The 18,934-nt window shown below is 51.2% G+C and overlaps 2 protein-coding genes across 4 annotated transcripts; one reads left to right on the plus strand and one right to left on the minus strand.

Annotated features, from left to right (window-relative positions):
* Positions 1-2,594: 2,594 nt before the first annotated feature.
* Positions 2,595-6,423, plus strand: ELOVL3 (ELOVL fatty acid elongase 3). 2 transcript variants are annotated; one of them, XM_057506253.1, is made up of 4 exons: positions 2,595-3,125; positions 4,119-4,195; positions 4,855-5,006; positions 5,249-6,423. In XM_057506253.1, exons 2-4 carry the CDS (start codon positions 4,125-4,127, stop codon positions 5,674-5,676), a joined length of 651 nt encoding a protein of 216 aa, XP_057362236.1. In that variant the 5' UTR covers positions 2,595-3,125; positions 4,119-4,124; the 3' UTR covers positions 5,677-6,423. The 2 variants fall into 2 exon arrangements, with proteins under 2 accessions (XP_057362236.1, XP_036754875.1); XM_036898980.2 differs by having other exon boundaries at positions 4,064-4,195; positions 5,249-6,166.
* A 180-nt stretch (positions 6,424-6,603) lies between these two features.
* On the minus strand, positions 6,604-18,253 carry PITX3 (paired like homeodomain 3). Of its 2 annotated transcripts, XM_036898978.2 has the most exons (5): positions 17,989-18,253; positions 16,521-16,633; positions 8,403-8,532; positions 8,032-8,234; positions 6,604-7,508 (listed from the first exon to the last, which is right to left on the minus strand). In XM_036898978.2, exons 2-5 carry the CDS (start codon positions 16,527-16,529, stop codon positions 6,921-6,923), a joined length of 930 nt encoding a protein of 309 aa, XP_036754873.1. In that variant the 5' UTR covers positions 16,530-16,633; positions 17,989-18,253; the 3' UTR covers positions 6,604-6,920. The 2 variants fall into 2 exon arrangements, with proteins under 2 accessions (XP_036754873.1, XP_036754874.1); XM_036898979.2 differs by lacking the exon at positions 16,521-16,633 and having other exon boundaries at positions 6,606-7,508.
* Between the last annotated feature and the right edge of the window lie 681 nt (positions 18,254-18,934).

The raw sequence follows: 18,934 nt of genomic DNA on the forward strand, positions 1-18,934 counted from the left end.
ATCTGGTTTTTTTTTTATAGCTGAGTAATATTCCATTGTGTATATGTACCGTATCTTCTTTATCCATTCATATACCGATGGACACAGGTTGCTTCCACATATTGGCTATTATAAATAGTGCTGCAATAAACATAGGGGTGTATATTGTCTTTTTGAATCTGAGAAGTTGTTTTGTTTGGGTAAATTCCTTGCAGAGTTAAGGTCTTATTTGAATATTCTCCAAGGGAGGAGCGGGCTAGAGTCAAGGCTGATAAAGGCAGGTTTACTTAAATAACGCAGAGAGGAAGGAAAAACAGAGGGAGGAAAGGGAAGCTCATTGAACTGCTGCTTGGCATTGGTCATTTCCCTTGCTAACTCCTAAAGCCAAGGTCACCTGGTATCCAGTGTCTGCTTGGATCTGCACAGCATGGGAACTGAGTCTCTTCTACCCCAGGATCTGGGGGAACTGGCGAGGATGGATGGAATGAGATTACGTTATTAAAACCTCCCAAAGGCAAAGAAAAGAGATTTTCAGACAGGGTACTAAGAAGCATGATCATATAGCTGCAGTCGTCAAGCTCAAATCAGAGCTCTCAGCAGCCCCTCCCTACTTACCTGGACTAGAACAGAGAGAGTGACATTCTTGAAGAAAGGAAGTATGGGCAGCCTCAGACAGGAGGCATGCTTAAGGGTTAGGGTTTGGAGTTTTATAGGGCATTTTGGCTAAGAGTCAGCGTAAGGTATGATGTATGCAGGTGACTCATAATTCCTTTGAAGTTTTGTCTTAAGACTAGGGTTATTTAGGTGACTGTGTTGGCCTATATCTCAGCATTCTTTGTCCACATAGGTTTATTTACACTTCCAAGGTCTGTCTCCTGCCCTGGTTACAAAGTTACTTTATTAAGGGTCTCCTTTCTTTGCCTGCTGTAATGGCCACTAATTATTACTTTTTTTCCTCAGTAAGCACATTTTTGCCTTTTATGAATACTTCTCATTGTAGTTCCTTCCTATTTCTCTTTGGCTGTTGACAAAGTGTCTCTGAACCAAAACCTTGATCCAGCGGTACCCAAGCCCCTCCCCCATCCCAGTTCACCAGTGGGAGGAGGAGAAACGGAGCGGGGAGTGGGTGGAAGCCCAGGACCACCGAACATCCAGCCCTGGTGATCTGCTATGGAAGTACAAACCTAACATTGCATGGTGCTCTGGAGATTAGTAGGGTTGGAGAGCTAAGATAGGCGGAACACCTGGGTAGACCAAGACTCCAGATGTCCATGGAGGACAGGGATCCACACCCGGCTGCCCTGGGACAAAGGAAAGGTGGGCTAGATGGTATTATTCTTGTAATATTCATTCTTTAATTTATTTATTCATTCATTAAACATGTGCTAATCATCACCCTCTTGGTGTCATATGAGGTAATCAAGAGCCACTGAAAGATTTCAAGCAGGAAAGCAGCCCCATCCAATTTAGGTTTTAGAGCCCTCTTCTGGATAAGAGGACAGAAAGTAATGGTTTTCAAAGTATGGTCTGATACCAACTACTGGGTCAGAATCTCTGGGGTTGGGGCTCAGAAATCTTGTGATCCATCAGGTTTGGACATTCTTTTCCCATTCTAATGTGGTAAAAAGAGAAAAGCACTGTCTTAGAGGAGGAGGTGGTAAAACCAGTTAACATGACTAAGGTAGTGGCTCTAGTAACCAGGTGAGAAGTGATCAGATACAAAGACAAGGGGATGCACTTGAGAGTCTTCTAGACAGCATGGACAGGATTTCCCACTCTACCTTTCCCTGGGTGGTGACTAGGTTCAAGGAATTGGAGCTCTGGGTCCTCTAGTTCCAGGGCTTGTACATAGCTCTAGCCATTTATAGCCACGTCTTGATTTTGAATGTTATATATTTATTTGTCTTAGCACTTGTTTTGCAATCTTATCTCAAACTGCCTTCAAGCCTTGTATTTTCCCCTTTCATAAAGCCTAGGAGAGAAATAAGGGACATTCACATAAGGCCTTAAAAGTTAAAATATTTACGTTTTTGGGGACTTGGGTACACAGGCAAGGAAAAAGTAGGTTTGATTAGAAAAGCACAAACTAGGGCAGAGAACATGAGGATGCACTACATCTCTCCTTTTATTAAGTCCCAGGAGGCCTCCAGGAAATCTGAAAACAATAATCCTAGTTACCCCAATCTCCCCAAGGTTATTACTGGGTGTGAGGTTGGAGCAGTTCAGGAATTCAGGAAACTGTAAAGAATCCATACCAGCCTCAACAACCTTCTCCCCAAACATCAATATAAACAACTTCAACAATAAAATTCATTAAAATTCGTCTCCCTCCCACCCACAACCACAGGCCTGAAGGCGGCAGACAGGATTACGGAAGAGACTCTGCAACCTCTTCCCCATCCTGGTTCAGCTTCATCCCGGGCCTGGGTTTCCCAGGGTCTCAGGGAGGCGGGAAACTGACGCCCCTACCTAGGGGTAGTATGAGGACACCTCCGCTCTCTCCTCACTTTCAGGTAGGACAGGATTAAAATAAACTGAAGAAAAGGTTATGGTTGTTAGTGCGAGGGTAAGACTGACCTGTCTAAAAACCTGATAAGGCCACGGGGGCTAAACCAACTACCTGGTAGGGAAGGAGTTGTGCAATTAAAGAACCAGAAAGCGGGAGCGGCTAGGGCCTAAAAAGGGCATTTGGGGGTGCAGCGTGCGAGGCGCTTGGAGGAAGCGCCCTTGAGCGTGACCAATCAGAGATCCGGATGAGGCTCAAGGGCGGGACAGGGGCGTATCTTGGTGAGATTGGATAAAGGCCAGGCACTGGGGCAGGGAGTTGGGCCTGCGCTCAGCTGGGGCAGGCGGTTTGGCAATCGCGCTTTGCTTACCGCAGTGACTGCGGAGGGGGAAGCCGACTGACTCCAACACTCCTCCCCTGCCGCGGAGTTCCTTGAGTTCTGGGTCCGTTCCATCTTGCCGCAAGGTTCGCTCCATCCTCGGTCCTCTAACCACTTGCCCAATTCCCCAAACTCCCGACCTCAACGTCTGCAGAAAGAAATGGTCACAGCCATGAACGTCTCAGACGAAGTAGACCGGCTGTTTCAGCCCTACAACTTCGAGCGGTTCCAGGACTTGAAGCCCTATTTGGAGGAGTACTGGTGAGGCCTCGGGAAGGGGATGGGCCGTGCCAGGGGCCTGACCCTGATGACTAGCGGGGTTGGGGGAGGAGGAGACACTGAATGCCTGCGATGATTTTCTTAAGAGCCAGGGTATTTGGCTGCCCTGTACTGGCTCCGTATTCCCGTTTTCCAAGGCGCAGTTAAGTGTGGCACCCCAGAGAAATTAGATTTGGAAGCAAGCAAGCAAGGCAGAAATAAGAGGATGGGGTGAGGAATGTGGAAAGGCGAAAGAAACCACAGGGAAAGAGCGTCGTGAGAACTGGTCTCTGAGGGAGGTCTGAACTACTTACTCCCACCCACCTTACAGAGGACTCTCCTCTGCCTTTTGTGGCTGTGTGTGCATGCATGAGAGCGTGCATGGTGCTGATGCCCAGGGACAGCCTGCTCTTCACAATTATCACGTTGTTCTCCAAACACTCCATCGTTCCTGGAAGGAAGCAAGGTCAGGGAGCTCTTCCAAGACTACCCCAGGCTCCTTGGCTTTGCCCTAAAGCTCCTGAAAGGTGTTTGTAGGCCGACTTTGTGCTTCGGCTGTTTGCTATGACCCAACCAGGCAGAAGCTATTGCCCTAATCTTACACCACAGACCTGGGTTGGTTCTAGGCGTGGACTAGCAGCTACCAGGAACCCACTCCCAACCTCATCCAGAGAGCAACAATCGCAGACACCTTGGACATAGACCCTGCCCTGTGCTAGGAACTTTATATACATTAACACTGTCTGGAGGGGAGTGTTGTTCTTCCCTTTACAAAGAAGGAAACTGAAGTTTAGAGAACTAAGTGGCTTTTCCAAAGTCACACAGTTAGTAAGTGGCAGAGCTGGAACTCTAAACCAGAGCACTCACCTGGAGAGATGAGTGAGCATTCCTCCACCCAGCATCCACCCATGAGCCCATCCCCTGTGCTTTCTGCCTGCCAGGGCAACCTCATTTCCCATAGCTCTGATCTACCTGCTGTTCGTCTTTGTGGGGCAGAACTACATGAAGACGCGGAAGGGCTTCAGCCTGCAGGGGCCTCTCATCCTGTGGTCCTTCTGCCTCACGGTCTTCAGGTAAGACGCTCCACCCATTTCCACAACCTGCCTATCCTCATTCTCTCCCTACAAGCTTTCTAGAAATCCCAATTGTACCAACTCCCCAAGTTGCCTCCTAACTCTCTCCCTATCCCATTCTCTCAGCTCTAGCTCCCTGCCCAGCTGCCACCTCCCTTCCATATTACTCTGTTTTCCTTCTTCCCAGGCCTCATACTGGATGTCTCTGCCCTCTCTCATGAGTCCTCAGGTGCTCATGCAGTCTGTGTATTGCTAACAAATTTCCTCAGCCTCTAATATCTCCAGCATCTAACAGCCCTTTCCCAAGACCTTTCAATAATTTCCCCAGCACCTCCTTCCCATAGTTCTTTCCCCAAACCCCTATGATATCCCTTGTCCTGCCATGCATCTCCCAGATTCCTTTGCATCCTAAGAACCCTATTGCCTAGCTCAATATTCAGTCCTATCTTCCACCACTCTCTGTCCTTCCCCAGCCTTCATCTCTAGATTACTGGTTGGATCTACCAGATTGGCCCCAGAATCTCAGAAGCTGTGACCTCTCCCCCTGGAAGGCTGCGAAAGTGGCAGAGCTTGAGACAGTGACCTGACCAGGCTGAGGGGAAAGGGTGCATTGATGCCTGGGGATGATTTTTACACCCTTTTCCTCTGTCCCATTACAGTATCCTGGGGGCTGTGAGGACTTGGGGCCATTTTGGGACCATGCTACTTAGGGGGAGCCTAAAGCAAAGTTTGTGCTTCTCCAGCTTCAGCAACAGTCCTGTAATCAGATTCTGGTCCTGCCTCTTTGTTCTCAGCAAGGTCATTGAACTTGGTGAGTGGCAAAACTTTGTCTCTCTGGTGCCCAGTCAGCTGCCGCTCCCTTCGCCCATCACATGGAGAATCGCTTCCCCACCCCTGGACCCTAACAACACCTTTCACCCAAGCCCCTATTCAGATCCTCTGCCAAGAAAACCCCTCTTCCTACCCTGAGGATTCCTCCCATGATCCCACATCCAGTGTGGAGGGTGGTTCCAACACTGGGTAGTATGCCATCTATGACTCCCCATTTCCCAGGAGACACAGCCTTCATCATCCTGCGGAAGCGGCCACTCATCTTTGTGCACTGGTACCACCACAGCACAGTGCTAGTGTACACAAGCTTTGGATATAAGCACAAGGTGGCTGCAGGTGGCTGGTTCATGACCATGAACTATGGTGTGCATGCCATCATGTACTTCTACTACACTCTGAAGGCTGCCAAAGTGAAGTCTCCCAGGTGGTTACCCATGTTCATCACCAGCCTGCAAATCCTGCAGATGATTATAGGAGCCACTGTCAGCATCCTGGTTTATATATGGAGACAGGAACACGGATGCCACACCACAACAGAACACATTTGCTGGTCTTCCATCTTGTATATCACTTATTTCATCCTCTTTGCCAACTTCTTCCACCAAAACTACATAATGCCCAAGATCAAGGTCAAGACCAAGATCCAGTAAAGGGTTGGAGAAAAAGAAGCCCTGGGCTCTCTCCTTCCCAGGGCACTGAGGGACTGAGCTTAGGGTTGGAAAAATGATTAGAATGCCTTCCCTGCATGGTTTCCCCATGGGATGTGTGCCCCAAGGTGGTAGGAAGTTATGACAAGAAGTGTCACCCTGGCATGGGGGTATGATCAAGTATTTCATGTTTCTGCTTTTAATGTGAAGGCCAAGAGCCTGGGATGGGGGTGGGACTGAGAAGGGCCCCTAGAGCTGAGTTATTTGTATTTCTATCCATAAATCTTCTAGCTCTGTTTTTTAAAGATTTCAACAAGGTTTTGGGGGCTTTGGGGACCTGGGGCAAAAGGGGGACCGCTGTGATTGGAAAGAGCTGCTGGCAGAGGGATGATCAGCGGGTGAGAAAGAAGCCTAAGAGGGTGTGTGGGAAGATGGCAGGCACATACACACTCAATAAGAATCCTAAGCCTGGTAGGCACTTAACAAATGTCTGTTACAGACCAGAATTTTATTGCTGTTGGAGGCCCAAGCCCCTCATGCGAACACAGAAACAGGTGCAGAAAGGCGGAGTAATTTATCTAACGTCATAGGCTTCCTAGGCAGCGGAATTGACACCTGCAAGTAAACGTTCAAGAGCAGACCTTCCAGTTATCCTCCAAAAGACCACGAGGTGGCGCGGCAGCACCAGCTTTGGTAAGCGCTAGCCGAGTAGCTAGTCCCCAAGCTGCACACAAAAATACGCACGCGTGCGCCCCTCTTTTCCAGGAACCCCCCGGCTTCCCCGTCCTGATGTTGGGGCTTAAGGCCGAAGGGGACTGAAACCCTAGAAGTGTCAACCCTCATCTCTTTCCTGTACACCCAGCTTTCCTTTAGATATGCGAGGGGATGAGGGAAGAGGGCTCAACCGCAATTCTGAATCATCAGGCCTTTGACAGTCCGCGCAAGTTTATTTCATTAATGTTTGAAAACCGGGGAGTCTGGAGAAGGCGGGGTGGGCCAAGGTGAGTTGGCCCCCGGGGAACTGGTCCCTGTTTCTAGCCTTAGTCCCAGGGGCGTGGGCTTGTGTAGGACCCAGCCTGCCTCTCAGGGCTGGAAGGGGAAGGCTCTCCTGAGCCGGCCGCCCCCCGAGCTGCCCCAGCACCCCTCTCAGACCCCAGGACAGGGGCAAGCTAGTCAGGAAGACCCCAGTCCGAGGAGGCTGTGAATTATCGCCCCCGCCCTTTGGGAAGATCGAAGGGCCGGGGCACTCATACGGGCCGTTCCACAGCGTACTGGCAAGGACTGAGGTTGGCAGCCGGGGGCGGCCCGGGCACGGCGGGGTAGGTGAACGAGGCGTGCTGTTTGGCCTTGAGCCTCAAGCTGGCCAGACTCGAGTTACACGGGTCCCGATAAACGTAGGGGGAGGAGGCGGCCGCAGCTGCGGCTGCGGCGGCCGAGGCATAAGGGCAGGACACTGCCCCGGAGGACACTGCGGCCGGAGCTAGCCCGGGGGGGGCCCCGCCCAGGCTCTGCAGGGCCCCAGGCCCCGGCACGGTGCCTGGGGCGGCCGCGGCAGAGGGCACCATGGAGGCGGCGATGGAGCTGGGTGGCGAAAAGACGGGCTGCGAAGCCAGAGGACCCACGTTGACTGAGTTGAAGGCGAACGGAAAGGTCTTGGCAGCGAGCGGTGGGCCGAGCGCCTTGGGTGGCCAATTGCCGTACGAGTAGCCGGGGTACACCTCCTCGTAGGGCGGCACCAGCCCCCCGAGCGGCGCTGCGAAGCCGCCCTTGCACAGCTCCGCCTGCTGGCTGCGCTCGCGCTTTCGCCACTTGGCGCGCCGGTTCTTGAACCACACCTGCGGGCGTGCGAGAAAGGCTGTCAGAGCTCGGAGCGGAGCGGGGGTCCAGGACGGGGTCTGCGCGGCTGGTGGGTGACACACCAGATGGGGGTTGAAGCCGCAGCCGGAGCCGTGCGGAGGATAAACAGGATAAGGTGGCTCGAGACGCGAATGGGCCGTGGAGCAGCCAGGCGGGGTGAGGGCAGGAGCGCCCGGAGATAGGGAGCTGAGAACACGAGCAGTGGGCGGCAGGACTGAGTCAGGGACGACGGGGTTGGGGGAGGGGCAGTAGGATGAGGTCAAGGAAGGATGAAGAAGAGAACAAGTGCCAGTGTCAGGCGAGAAAAAACGTGCGGCCTGCAAAAAAGGCCATGTGGGGCAGCGGGCCGGAGCTGGGGAACTTGGGAAGTTGGGTCCGAGAATGGGGCAGGCAGGGTAGAACCACAAGCTGTTGGCTCCGGGAGCTCCTAGCTGAGAGGTCCGCGAAAGGGAGGCCCGGGGGCGTGGGGTGAGGGTTGTGGTGGGCCTCGGAGGGTCGTACCCGCACGCGGGCCTCGGTGAGGTTGGTCCACACGGCAATCTCTTCGCGAGTACTCATGTCGGGGTAGCGGTTCCGCTGGAAGGTGGCCTCCAGCTCCTGCAGCTGCTGGCTGGTGAAGTGAGTGCGCTGTCGCCGCTGCTTCTTCTTCAGCGAGCCGTCTTCGGGGGAGCCACCCGGTAGCGAAGCCGAGACCTTCTCTGAGTCTGGGGGCCAGGTGGCGGAAGGTCACAGGGAGCCCAAGCCTGTGTTGCTTTTCTCGCTCCGGGACCTACTCCACCCAGCCCCCACTCCCACTGGGGCTTCTACTAGGTCTCATCCCCATTAGGGATTGAGCTGTTATCTTCCCCACCCCCAAGAGGGGGCGCGCTCACCGCTGTGCTCTTGGCCTTTGCAGCTGTGTTCTGGGAGTGGCGGGTGAGGAGTGCCTGCATCTGACAGCGAGAGGGCTGGGCTCCGGGCCTCCGCCTCGCTGAGCAGGCCGAACTCCATGGAGGGAGCACTCTGGAGGGAAGAGAAGACACTGAGCCGGTTGATGGGGATAAAATCTCCGGGTTCTCCGATTCCCAGTAGTGTTTTCCACAGGTTCACTGTTCTTTCTCAGCCACCAATATAAAGCTTCCCTTGTGTAGGGTGCCCTAGTGTAGACAGGGGAAACAGCAGCCCTAAAGGAAAAAGGTGTATATTCCGAGGTTTTATGCAGATGTACAAACTAGCTTTGTTTTTTGTTCACTGCTGGGTACCTGGAACTGTGCCTGATGCAGTTAGTATTCAACAGATATTTACTGAATTAATGAAAAATACACCATCACAAGCCACATACCATACACTACATCCCCAAAAACTTCAACATCCTCTCACATGAGTGCCTAATATCCTTATAAACTCATACATGCCCGTCACACTTGAGACACACTGTTCACTCTCCAGTGGGAAAGATTTGATTTGGAACCAGCCCTGCTATTTTTTCCATAAGGATAATCACAGTTGTCATTTATGAATACTAACTATGTACCTTCACCTCATTATCTCTCCCCTCACAAGAATGTATCAATATTAAGTATTAGCACCCTTTTGTCAGGTGAGGAAACTGAGATTTGAAGTAAAAATTAAGGTCACAGAGCTTGCGAGTAGTGGAACTAGGATCTGAACTAGGTCTGGGAGACTCCTAAGCTAATCTTTCTCTGTTTGCTTTTTCAAGTTGTGTTCTTTGGGGTCCTCCTACCCAGAAACCCCCTCAGGGACTGGAACTCAGGGCCAGCCTCAGAGCTAGACTAGAACTCTAGCTCACCTTACTTGTGTCTGCTTCAGTTAGGGCAACTCTGCTTTTGTCTTTTGTTTATGCTGTCTGGAGACATTTCATTTGAAGAAAAGGTTCCAGGATCAAAAGTAAGTTTGAAAACCACTAGGTATTCTGGCCCTGTCTGCTTCTATGGCCTGCCCAGTCACATACTGCATCCCACCAGTTTCACTCTCATGCACTGCCTCCAGCAGGCCCACCCTAGGCAGAAGATGTGGGCTTCTTAAAACCGCCTTCCTACTCTTACTCCTTATCCCAAACCTTGCCTGGCATTACCTGGAAGTTTGCCTGCATCCCTCTCCAAGCCTCCCCTGCAGGATCCCCTTTCCTGCTGCCTCTCCCAGGCCCTTTCTTGTAGGAGGAAGGGAAAGGGACACCAGTGGAGCTCAGAACTCTGCTACCTTTTGGTCAGAGGAAAACCAAAGGAGTTGAGAGACAGAGGAAAAGGAGTAAAGAGCCAGTGAGAGTGGCCCATCTGCTTCCCCATTAACCGGGACTTAATGCAGGCTGTGCAAGGTGGCATTAATATGGCAGATTAGCCTAGATTGAGATGTCTGTCATTTGGCTGCTCTGAATGTATTAGGAGACTTTCTCAGGGAGGCACAGATGGGCAACGGCCTGTATTTGCACATGGTAATGCCCCCTTCAACTAGCTCAGAGATGACAGCTCCCACCCCCATGCCCCCTACACCCATACACCTCTCAAGTGAGATTGGGGATGGGACAGAGGTCAAGGCAGGAGGTTGAGAAACAGTCCCTGTTCTTTCCACAGGCAGAGAGGACTAGACCTTGGACCTTTCCCTGGGGTTGGAGAGGCAGGGTTGGAGGGAACCCAGGAAAGACAGAGAGAAGTCAGGGCAGGGATGGAGGTGCTCAGTTTACCCCTGCTTCCAGGTCTGAGGTCAAGAACCAGAGGCTTAGGTCTGGCCCAATGATGCTGCAATAGAAGGGAGATGCCCTTGGGAGGGACCGGTGGCACTCAGGACTAGGCGCTCTTCCCAGATAGTTAGGAAGGCTTAGAATTGAGAGCTGGAAAAGGGGTGCTTTGAAGCCCCTTACTTCATATTCAAGATGCTCTCAAAATGCAAACCATGCCCCTGGCTTCTCCAGAGACCATGGGAGCAAGACAGAGCTGGAGAAAGAGGGACAGTTGGGTTTGCCTGTAGGGAAAGCTAAATGCCACCATTGCCATTCATCCTTCCAGTCTGCTTTGGTTCCAGACATCCAATTTTCCAAACTCCCCTTCCCCCAGCTTTCCATACCTGTGTCTTGGTTTCACTCTTTATTTCAGCAGAGGGAGGCAAACTGAGAAGATAAGGGCCAGAGTAAAAGACGAGGCTGAGAAAGCAGAGTTCAGGCTGTGTGTTCTTAGAGACAGACAGACACGCATGCAGACACACGGGCCCCCACTCAGACAAAATAAGAACTTGGACTTGGAGCTAGAGGCATACAAACACATACTCTCCCACACATGCGCTTCCACATTCAGGCAGACAGACACACCACCACACAGTCTCCTCCCTCTGTGACAGGGACAGCTGTCTTGGCTGTTTTGGAGCTAGCCATTCACCCTCTTCCCCATCTCCTGGCCCCTCTGAACCTCAGCTCTCAGTCCCAGAAACTAAGGACTCTGTTGGGGGTTGAGGGGAGGCCAAAGTGGTCTGTTCTCAGTGGCTGCTGGGGAGAGCCTATTTGGCTGGGTGGAGAGAAGGCATAAGAATGCTGGAGGAAGATGAAGATAGGGTGGGGGACAGAAACTTCCCAGACCCCTCTTAGGAAAGTAATCTGGTATAGCCCACAGAAGCTAGATTTGGAGGCAAAAAGATCTGGGTTCATGCCCTGGCTCCACAAATCACTACCTGTGTGTTCTTGGCAAGTGATTTTACCTCTGTGAGCATATTTTTTCCATCTCTAAAAGGAAAATCATAATCCCTTCCCTGCCTTCAGTATTGTTATATGGTTAAAATAAAACAACTATGTAAATGATTTCACTCATATGTGGAGTATAAGAACAAAGAAAAAACTGAAGGAACAAAACAGCAGCAGAATCACAGAACCCAAGAAAGGACTAACAGTTACCAAAGGGAAAGGGACTGGGGAGGATGGGTGGGAAGGGAGGGATAAGGTGGGGGGAAAAGAAAGGGGGCATTACGATTAGCATGTATAATGTGGGGGGAGGCACAGGGAGCGATGTGCAACACAGAGAAGACAAGTAGTGATTCTACAGCATCTTACTATGCTGATGGACAGTGACTGTAATGGGGTTTGTGGGGGGGACTTGGTGAAGGGGGAGCCTAGTAAACATAATGTTCCTCATGTAATTGTAGATGAATGATACAAAAAAAATGTTTGAAAGCTACCCTTTTAGACTTGGTCAAATCTAGAACACAGATATGTTCTATTTGGCCCCTATAACGTTTTTTGAAGTTCCAGTATTTGAATATTGGTAGATTTCACATAATGCCCTGAATTTCTGTCAATTTCTGGCTTCTTCAGAAATATGGATATGAAGGTGTAGAAAAACAGAGTTTACTTTCCTGCATGGCCAATATAAGGACCTGGAGAGGAACATGGGCTCCCCAGTTTACCAGAGTCCCCACCATTCTGTGATGTCTCCTGGACACGCAGGCTGAGGGAAGGCTGTCATCTATTGTCTTAAATAAGCCGGCTCTACTCATTGCATCTCTGGCTCCTGTTGTGCATTTGACTTTTCACTCCTGCCCAGAAACTGAACTCCATCTGAGCTGAAATTATTTCTGTTTTAGTTTTTATTATATCCCAAGCAGATAGCAGTACAATAGGAAAATACAGTTTAGGAAGGGAGAGAGAAAGGGGAAAAGATGGGGTAAGGAGGAGAGAGACAGAAAGACTGAGAGAGAAATTGAGGAAGTTAGCCTACCAAAGATTTTCTTTGGTTACCAAGCAAAAGATCAGTATTGATTTCTTTAGCCTTCATCTCCAGACACAGAAGATAGAACAAGGCCATTTTCTAGAAAAAAATGACCCCAATCCAAATTTGGCAGTATGTAACAACCAGATTTAGCAGCCATGCTGTGGAATAAAAATGTTATTAATTAATTTAAAAAAAAACACAACAATGTAAAAATGGGTGAGGGTAAAACTTTATCTACTTTTTTTCCCCGCATCCATTAAGCAGATGTTTATTTGGCACCTTCTATGAGTTGAGCATTGAGCAAGGCACTGAGGTAGAGTGGTAAATAAGATCTCATCCTCATCTTTGCCTTTGCTTGAGCGGTTCACCTCCCTAGACTCTGTATCTGACAGTGAAGAGTTTCTTTGGTGAATAAAGGTGAGTTTGCTGCATTTTAGAGAAAGATCCTAATATGTGTTGTGAGCACTCTGCTCTGAACATAAAGGAGGGCTCAGTCAATCAGGTAATGGCAAAATGGGCAGAGGAACCCAAACTGGCAGCAACTTTGGGGACCAAGGACCGGTAAAGGAAAGAATGAAGCCTTCAGGCTCTGACTGGGTTAGTAACAGCAGAGAGAGGGGACGAGACTGAGAAGGGTCCTGACAGTGGAAGTGAAAGGCAAGAACACTAAAGCCAGGCAGGCAATAGTGAGATAGAGGGTGGGGGCATAGGCCTCTAGCAGACTCGCATTGGGGTGGGCTGGTTAGGCAGAAGCTGGGGATGCCAGTGTTGTCTGAGCTGGAGACAGGATGGCTGAGGATTAAGCGTCCCCAAACTGCTGGAGGTCAGGAAACTGGGGAGTCGGGACTGAGGCCAGGGACTTCGCCTCACTCAGTGGACAGGGACAAGCAGTAGGTCTGGAAGCTGCATGATTGGTTGATGCTGGTAGGAAATAACCAGGCAGGGCCAAAGAGAATCAAGAGATAACAGTGGTGTTGAGTCCAGCTCTGGGAGGGGCTGCCTGCCTTTCTGACACACCCTGCTGGGCGTGCATGGCCCAGGCCCCTTTGGTGTCAGAATGGCAATCCCAGCCTTAAGGAGCAAAGAGGGCCTACAGGTGTGCTCTGATTCTGAAGTATAGGCTGGAATTCCTGGAACTTGTCATGGACTGCAGCAAGAATAAAATATCCAAGATATATTAAGGTGAGAGTGGAGATTATCACATGCCAGAGAGCGATAGTGGAGAGGCTGTGGTTTCCAAGGGACCAAAGCTCGTGGCAAGAAGGCAACTACCAGGTATGCCTACTTTTGTCCTGAAGCCAAAGGAGTAGACAAGGGCCACAGCCAGAGAGCCCCCATGTACTTGCAATAATAATGCCAAAGGCAGGAGGCACATCCTGGAACTGAAATGGGAGAAAACCTTTCTGTTGCAAAAACTGAATGAAGAGAAAGATAAGAGGGCTCAGCTGAGTAAGCAGCAAGTTAGTGAACAGGTATAAACCAGGGCCCTGAACTAGTTAGTACAGAACCAACTGAAACTGAAGTGAGGCCCTTGAGTGCACACAGCCTCACTTTCATTAGGGGTGCTGAACACCCAAATTGATTTGCTGAACTATAGCGAACAAATGGAAGCAAATGAAGATAGCTGTAGACGAGGCTCACTGCCCCAAGAGGAAACCCCAGCTCAAGTGGAGACAGTAAAGATTTGCTACATTTAATTTGTCAAGGAGTAAATCAGGGGTCAGAGAAATGGGCCCTCACCCGCTTTCTTCCCCCCTTCCTTCTTTCCTTCACCAAGTGTTAGGTGCTAAGACAGATGCCCTAGAATGGTAAGGTGCATATCCTAACTTCTAGGAGCCTGCAGTCTGGGGAGGCAAGCAGGAGCAAACAGGATGGAATAATGATTTGTTGTATGAGCCTGATTCTCAGATTAGGGGAGGATCAGAGAGATGGAAGCCCATGTAAATAAGGGGGTGTCAAGTTTTAGGGCTCAATATAGAACATGGCTGAACTGGAAAGTGGGAAGGTAGAGAAGAGACAGAGGATTCTAAATAATAGGGCCGTATTGGGAATGAGGCGGTAGGTTCAGGAGCCTAGAATATCCAGGGTCTCTGTGTGGGCAATGGGACATCAGCAGAGAAAAACAGGTCAGCTTCAGGGGACCTCCAATGAGGGCCGAGGGGTGGTAGTTCAGGCTTAATACAGTATAGGCTAGAGAATCTCCAGCTTTTCCATCAAAAAACCTGAAGACCAGTGAAAGAGAATATCACCCTGGAAAAGCAGGGCACAACCTGGAATAGTAGTCACCATTATTAAATTTCTTTGAGATCTCCAGCCTTATGTTAAAAACTGAAGCAAATTTTGCACTCTATTCCATCCTTAAGTCATGTTTATTTTAATATAAAAATAAAATTTTCTCTCCAAATCTCCAAATGACATCTTCACATCACCGCACTAGGACCAAGTTTAGCTTGCAGTGAGTGCATGCCCCTCCCACTCCTGCACTGCTCTGCGCCCCTACTGCCAAGCACTGCTCCAGCAGTGGGAATCTCTGGAGGCTTGTAGGTAGGGTTGTGATTTAAAAGCATCTTTGGGACCCTTATGTGGCAATGGTGAGCAGAATGGATTGGGTGGGGAAAGGCAGGAAAGGGGAACTAGTCGCTGAGGTGTGAAGTAAAGAAGGCTCTGGGGAGGACAATGGAAAAGGAATGGAGAAAGTTTTGAAAGCAGCTCTTTATCATCCCACTGCCTATCCTTTCTCTCCCCATCACTCTTATCATGAGTCCCTGTTAGACGGGGCTAGGCACTCTAGGTAATCCGAAAACTCAGGACCTAATGGATCCTTCAGGTTAGCTGCCTTCTCCATGTCCTACATTCTGGAAGCATACATCATTTAGAGCAAATGGAGAAGAAAAGATTTGGGGTGGATCCATCCTTCTCTCATGCCCACCCCCAGCTCAGCTCCAGCCTGCCTCCCTAGAGTCATATTCTCATCCTTGAGCAGAAAGCAGGCAAGGATCATATCAGGATATTTGGCCTGGTTAAGCATTTGGGGTGCTCCCCAGAGCTCTTCTCAGAGAGGGGCAGGGATAAATTGCTGGCATCTGAAGCCTAGGATAGGGTGTTCCATCTGTCATTGAGAATCTTCCTATGGTTGGTTCAGAGATGCTATCAGGCTGATCTAATACTTGAGACCCCATCCTTCCAAATGAAGATTCTGTGGTTACAGTTTGGGCATAATAACAGCGATAATGCTTCTTATTTCTGTGGTACTTCTATGTTTGCTACAGGTTTTTGCATACGTGGTTTTATTTAACTTTTATAACCACCTTAAGTGGCAGAAAAGATCATTCTCATTTCACATCTAAGAAGATGAATTTGTTCAAGGTTACACAGATTGAAGAGATTTAAATTCAGTTCTCCTAAGACTAGGGACAGAGCTCTTTCCACTCCTCACCCCCTCAACCTCAGCAGCCATTTGTGGCTCTGACATGCACTGATCCTCCTCCCAAACCCTGAAGGATTCCATTCCTACTTCCTGCCTCTACATCTCTCTGGAAACGAGCTCTGGAAATTTGCTGCCCACTGTGTGCCAAGGAACATTTTCCTATTCATCCTGAGCTTGCATCATTCCAGTTCTAAGAGGCCCCCTCATCTCCGGTTTCAGGATTTGGGGAGCAAATGAGTCTTCTGCTTATCTAGGCCTTTCATTATTCTGTGGATTCCCATCCTATCTCACCTTCCAGAGGCCTAAACTTGGAAGGTTGCTCTCTCCAGCAGCCCCTAGCTCCCCATTCTGCTGACCATTCTCTGACCTTCTCTAGGTCCATGACATGCTCCCTAAGAGCCAGTGACTAGGCAAGCACTCAGTTGCATGGTTTTATTCATGGATGGGAGAAAGTTCTGTCTTGTTTCCAGTCATCTTCATTACAATGCTGTTGTTTTTGGTCTTTTTGGCAAAAGCAGAACTTTGGGCTAAGATCTTAAGGGAACCATCTGTGATGCTGTCCCTATTTCTTTCCTGACTTCAGAGCCTTTTATCTCACCCATAATTTCAGTGATTTCAAAGGTGATGGTAGCACAAGGCTCTGAAACGTATATCAGAATATGGTGGGGGTAATTGGGGTGTGCCTATATATTTATCAAAAGAGGGCAAGGGAGAAAAAAGGCTGATAAACAATGTCCTAGCCAGTGATAAGCAAACGTTAAAATTGAGGAATGGAGGTGGGAGTGTGGGGAGTATGTATCATATACTTATGAGTGGAGAGTGAGAAAGGTTGAGACCCACTTGTTTAGATTACTCATTGCTAAACACATCACCTTATCCATGTCCCCGTGAAAACTCAGTCCCCAGCTGGGTTGTTTTGCTCACTTGCACAGAATTTCCTTCCTACCTTCTCTCAGCCACCAGGGTGGTGTTGGGATTGGTGGAGCTGGGGAAGCAAAAAGGGAAAGGAAACCATAGGATTTGCTTTGATAAAGGGCTGCAGTTTTCTCTTCAGACCTGGGCTCCTGCCCTCTTCAGGGAAGGAGCTTTTACCTGGGGACACCTCGGCAGGAGTCTGGGGGTGTCTAGTCAGCTGTATTGGAATAAGGGGTTGACTTTGAGTTTGCCAGGGAACCGAGGCTGTTGAGTTTGTGTTGGGCTCCTCCTTGCCCTCTGTGGTTCATTTCTTCCTTTCCTGGTGTTGACTCCTACTAGCAGTCCCACCATTGGCTTTCTCTCCTCAAATTTGGATTCTGGAATTTTGGGGGTGATGCTCGGAGCTAGTCTTGGTTAGAGAGGAAATGTCTCCCAGTGCCACTCCACGCCAAAGGCAGGCTGCAACCTTTACTCTCACTCCCTGCTCCTGGCCCCCTCAGCCCCGAGCAGCACAAATAAGTTTGCAAACTGTTGGCTGGGATTCGAGGCGAACCATCACAACGAACCCCACCGCATACGGTATTAGCAGCTGAGCAGGCGCTGCCGGTTAGATGGACCTGCCACTCGGCCAGGGACATTCTGTCCGCCGCCTGCCGACACAGCGCTTACTTCGGAGGGACCCACCTCGCCGCCCCGGACATTCTGTCCGCCCCGAGCCGCGTGCGCAGCGGACATTCTGTCCAATTTCGTGACAGCCCCAAGCCGGGACCCATCCCGGCCCTGACTTTCCAAGCAGAACAAGCCAGACCTGCCTCCTGGTCACTCGGGTTGCCCAGTCTCGGCCCTGCTGTCTGCACAGCGGCCATCTGATCCTGGCGCGGCCGGGCTCTAGCAGCACCGCTCACACAGCAACTGCGAAGCAGCTGGGAAAAGAAGCGTGTGCGACCAGACGCACTTCTGTTCCTAGCCCCTGGAGTCTGAGCCCAGCTGAGGTGCGTCGGGTGTCGCTAACTGCCCGATTGCTGGGAGGCCGCCGCCAGCTCCCCCCTCTGGCCAGGGCCTCGGCAACCCCTTTTCACTGCCTGGCTGCCCGCCCCGCGCCACCGGATTCCAGGGCGCTTTCTGGTAATGGTTCCCCGGCTCTCTACTCCCTGCTGCGTGGAGCTCCTGTCCTGGCTTCATGTCCCCAGTTTCCCTGCGGATCGTCTGAATCCTCATTTCTGTCTCTTAAGTCCTGACGCTGAGTTTCCTTCCCTTTTCCGAACTCCTGGCTTCGGGTCTGTAGTCCGCCCTCCCAGTCACCACCCGTTCCCCAGGTACCGTTCCCGGGTTCAGCCACCCCAGATCCCGTTTTAGGGATCTTTAAGTTCGGCCACGGCCCCTTGGCCGCGTGAACCTCTATCCCCCGCTTGGTCAAGCACTCACAGTGAGTCCCGCAGCAGGCAGACTCCCGGCAGCGCTGGCGGCGGCCGCAGTCTAGAGGGCAGGCAGGGGCCAGGGGCCGGGCACCCGGCCGGGGTGGGGGCCGCCCCCCTGCGCCTGGGCCGCCGCTCGGCTCCGGCACTCCTGGACTCGCTGAGGGAGAGAGGGAGGTTGGCCGCGGACTGCCACCCCCAGCCGGCGTCCATTCACTTTATGGCAGCCCAGGGCGCCCCCAGCCCGCTGCTGCGAGCCTCGCGCGTCGGGCCCCGCCCCCATCCAGCTGCGCTGCCCCGGCTCCACCCTTTCCAGCTGTGAATTTTCAGGCCCCGCCTTCGGGGGAGGGGTCCGGCCGGCGCACCGCCTAGAACCCCTCCCCCTGGCCAATCGGAGGCGCTCCTTAGCATCCGGGCCACGCCCCCCCCACGTGGCTGAAACCGCGCTCCAGCGAGAACGCTTTGGCAGAACCGAGCAGGCGAGAGTAGAGTGGAATGTGTAGTCCGGTGGAGTCCGGTGGAGCAGCGTCCGCCGGCGGCTAGTTGTGGGGGGGCGGGCCAGGCCGCCCACGCTAGCGAAGTGGAGCGATGCTAGGGGATAGGGTTCCCGGGGTACCAGATGCAAGGGCTCCGCGGCCGGGAGAGGCCGCAGGGTTTCAGCGCTCACTCGGTTGCCGCTCAAGTTTCGCAGATTTTTTCCACTTGTTGCTGTCTGTCTCTCCTACCTTTTGTCTCTGCTCCAATCCTCCCACGTCTCGCCTTTCGCTCTTCTTCCTTCTCCGTTGCTTTGCTCCTGCTGTTTGTTCCTCACCTTTCTTTTCTGCCACTTTGAAAGGTTAATTTCTCTTTCTGCTCCTCTTTTTCCTCACATCTTTCTCTCTTTGAGCCCCCCGCACCCCCGCCCTCGCCCCTTTCCCAAGTTTGGAATGAGACAAACTAAAGCAACATTCTAACCC

Source organism: Manis pentadactyla, chromosome 8 (genome assembly GCF_030020395.1).
Source record: "Manis pentadactyla isolate mManPen7 chromosome 8, mManPen7.hap1, whole genome shotgun sequence".
Taxonomy (NCBI): domain Eukaryota; kingdom Metazoa; phylum Chordata; class Mammalia; order Pholidota; family Manidae; genus Manis; species Manis pentadactyla.

Bases quoted from the DNA above. Each gene is read 5' to 3' on its own strand.
- ELOVL3 (XM_036898980.2), top strand. From the start codon at position 3,025: ATGGTCACAGCCATGAACGTCTCAGACGAAGTAGACCGGCTGTTTCAG. The intron at 4,196-4,854 runs GTAAGACGCTCC...GTCCCATTACAG, and splicing joins TTCTGCCTCACGGTCTTCAG to TATCCTGGGGGCTGTGAGGA. The intron at 5,007-5,248 runs GTGAGTGGCAAA...CCCATTTCCCAG, and splicing joins CAGCAAGGTCATTGAACTTG to GAGACACAGCCTTCATCATC.
- PITX3 (XM_036898978.2), bottom strand. The intron at 8,235-8,402 runs GTGAGCGCGCCC...CCTGGCCCCCAG, and splicing joins CAAAGGCCAAGAGCACAGCG to ACTCAGAGAAGGTCTCGGCT. The intron at 7,509-8,031 runs GTACGACCCTCC...GCACGCCCGCAG, and splicing joins TCACCGAGGCCCGCGTGCGG to GTGTGGTTCAAGAACCGGCG.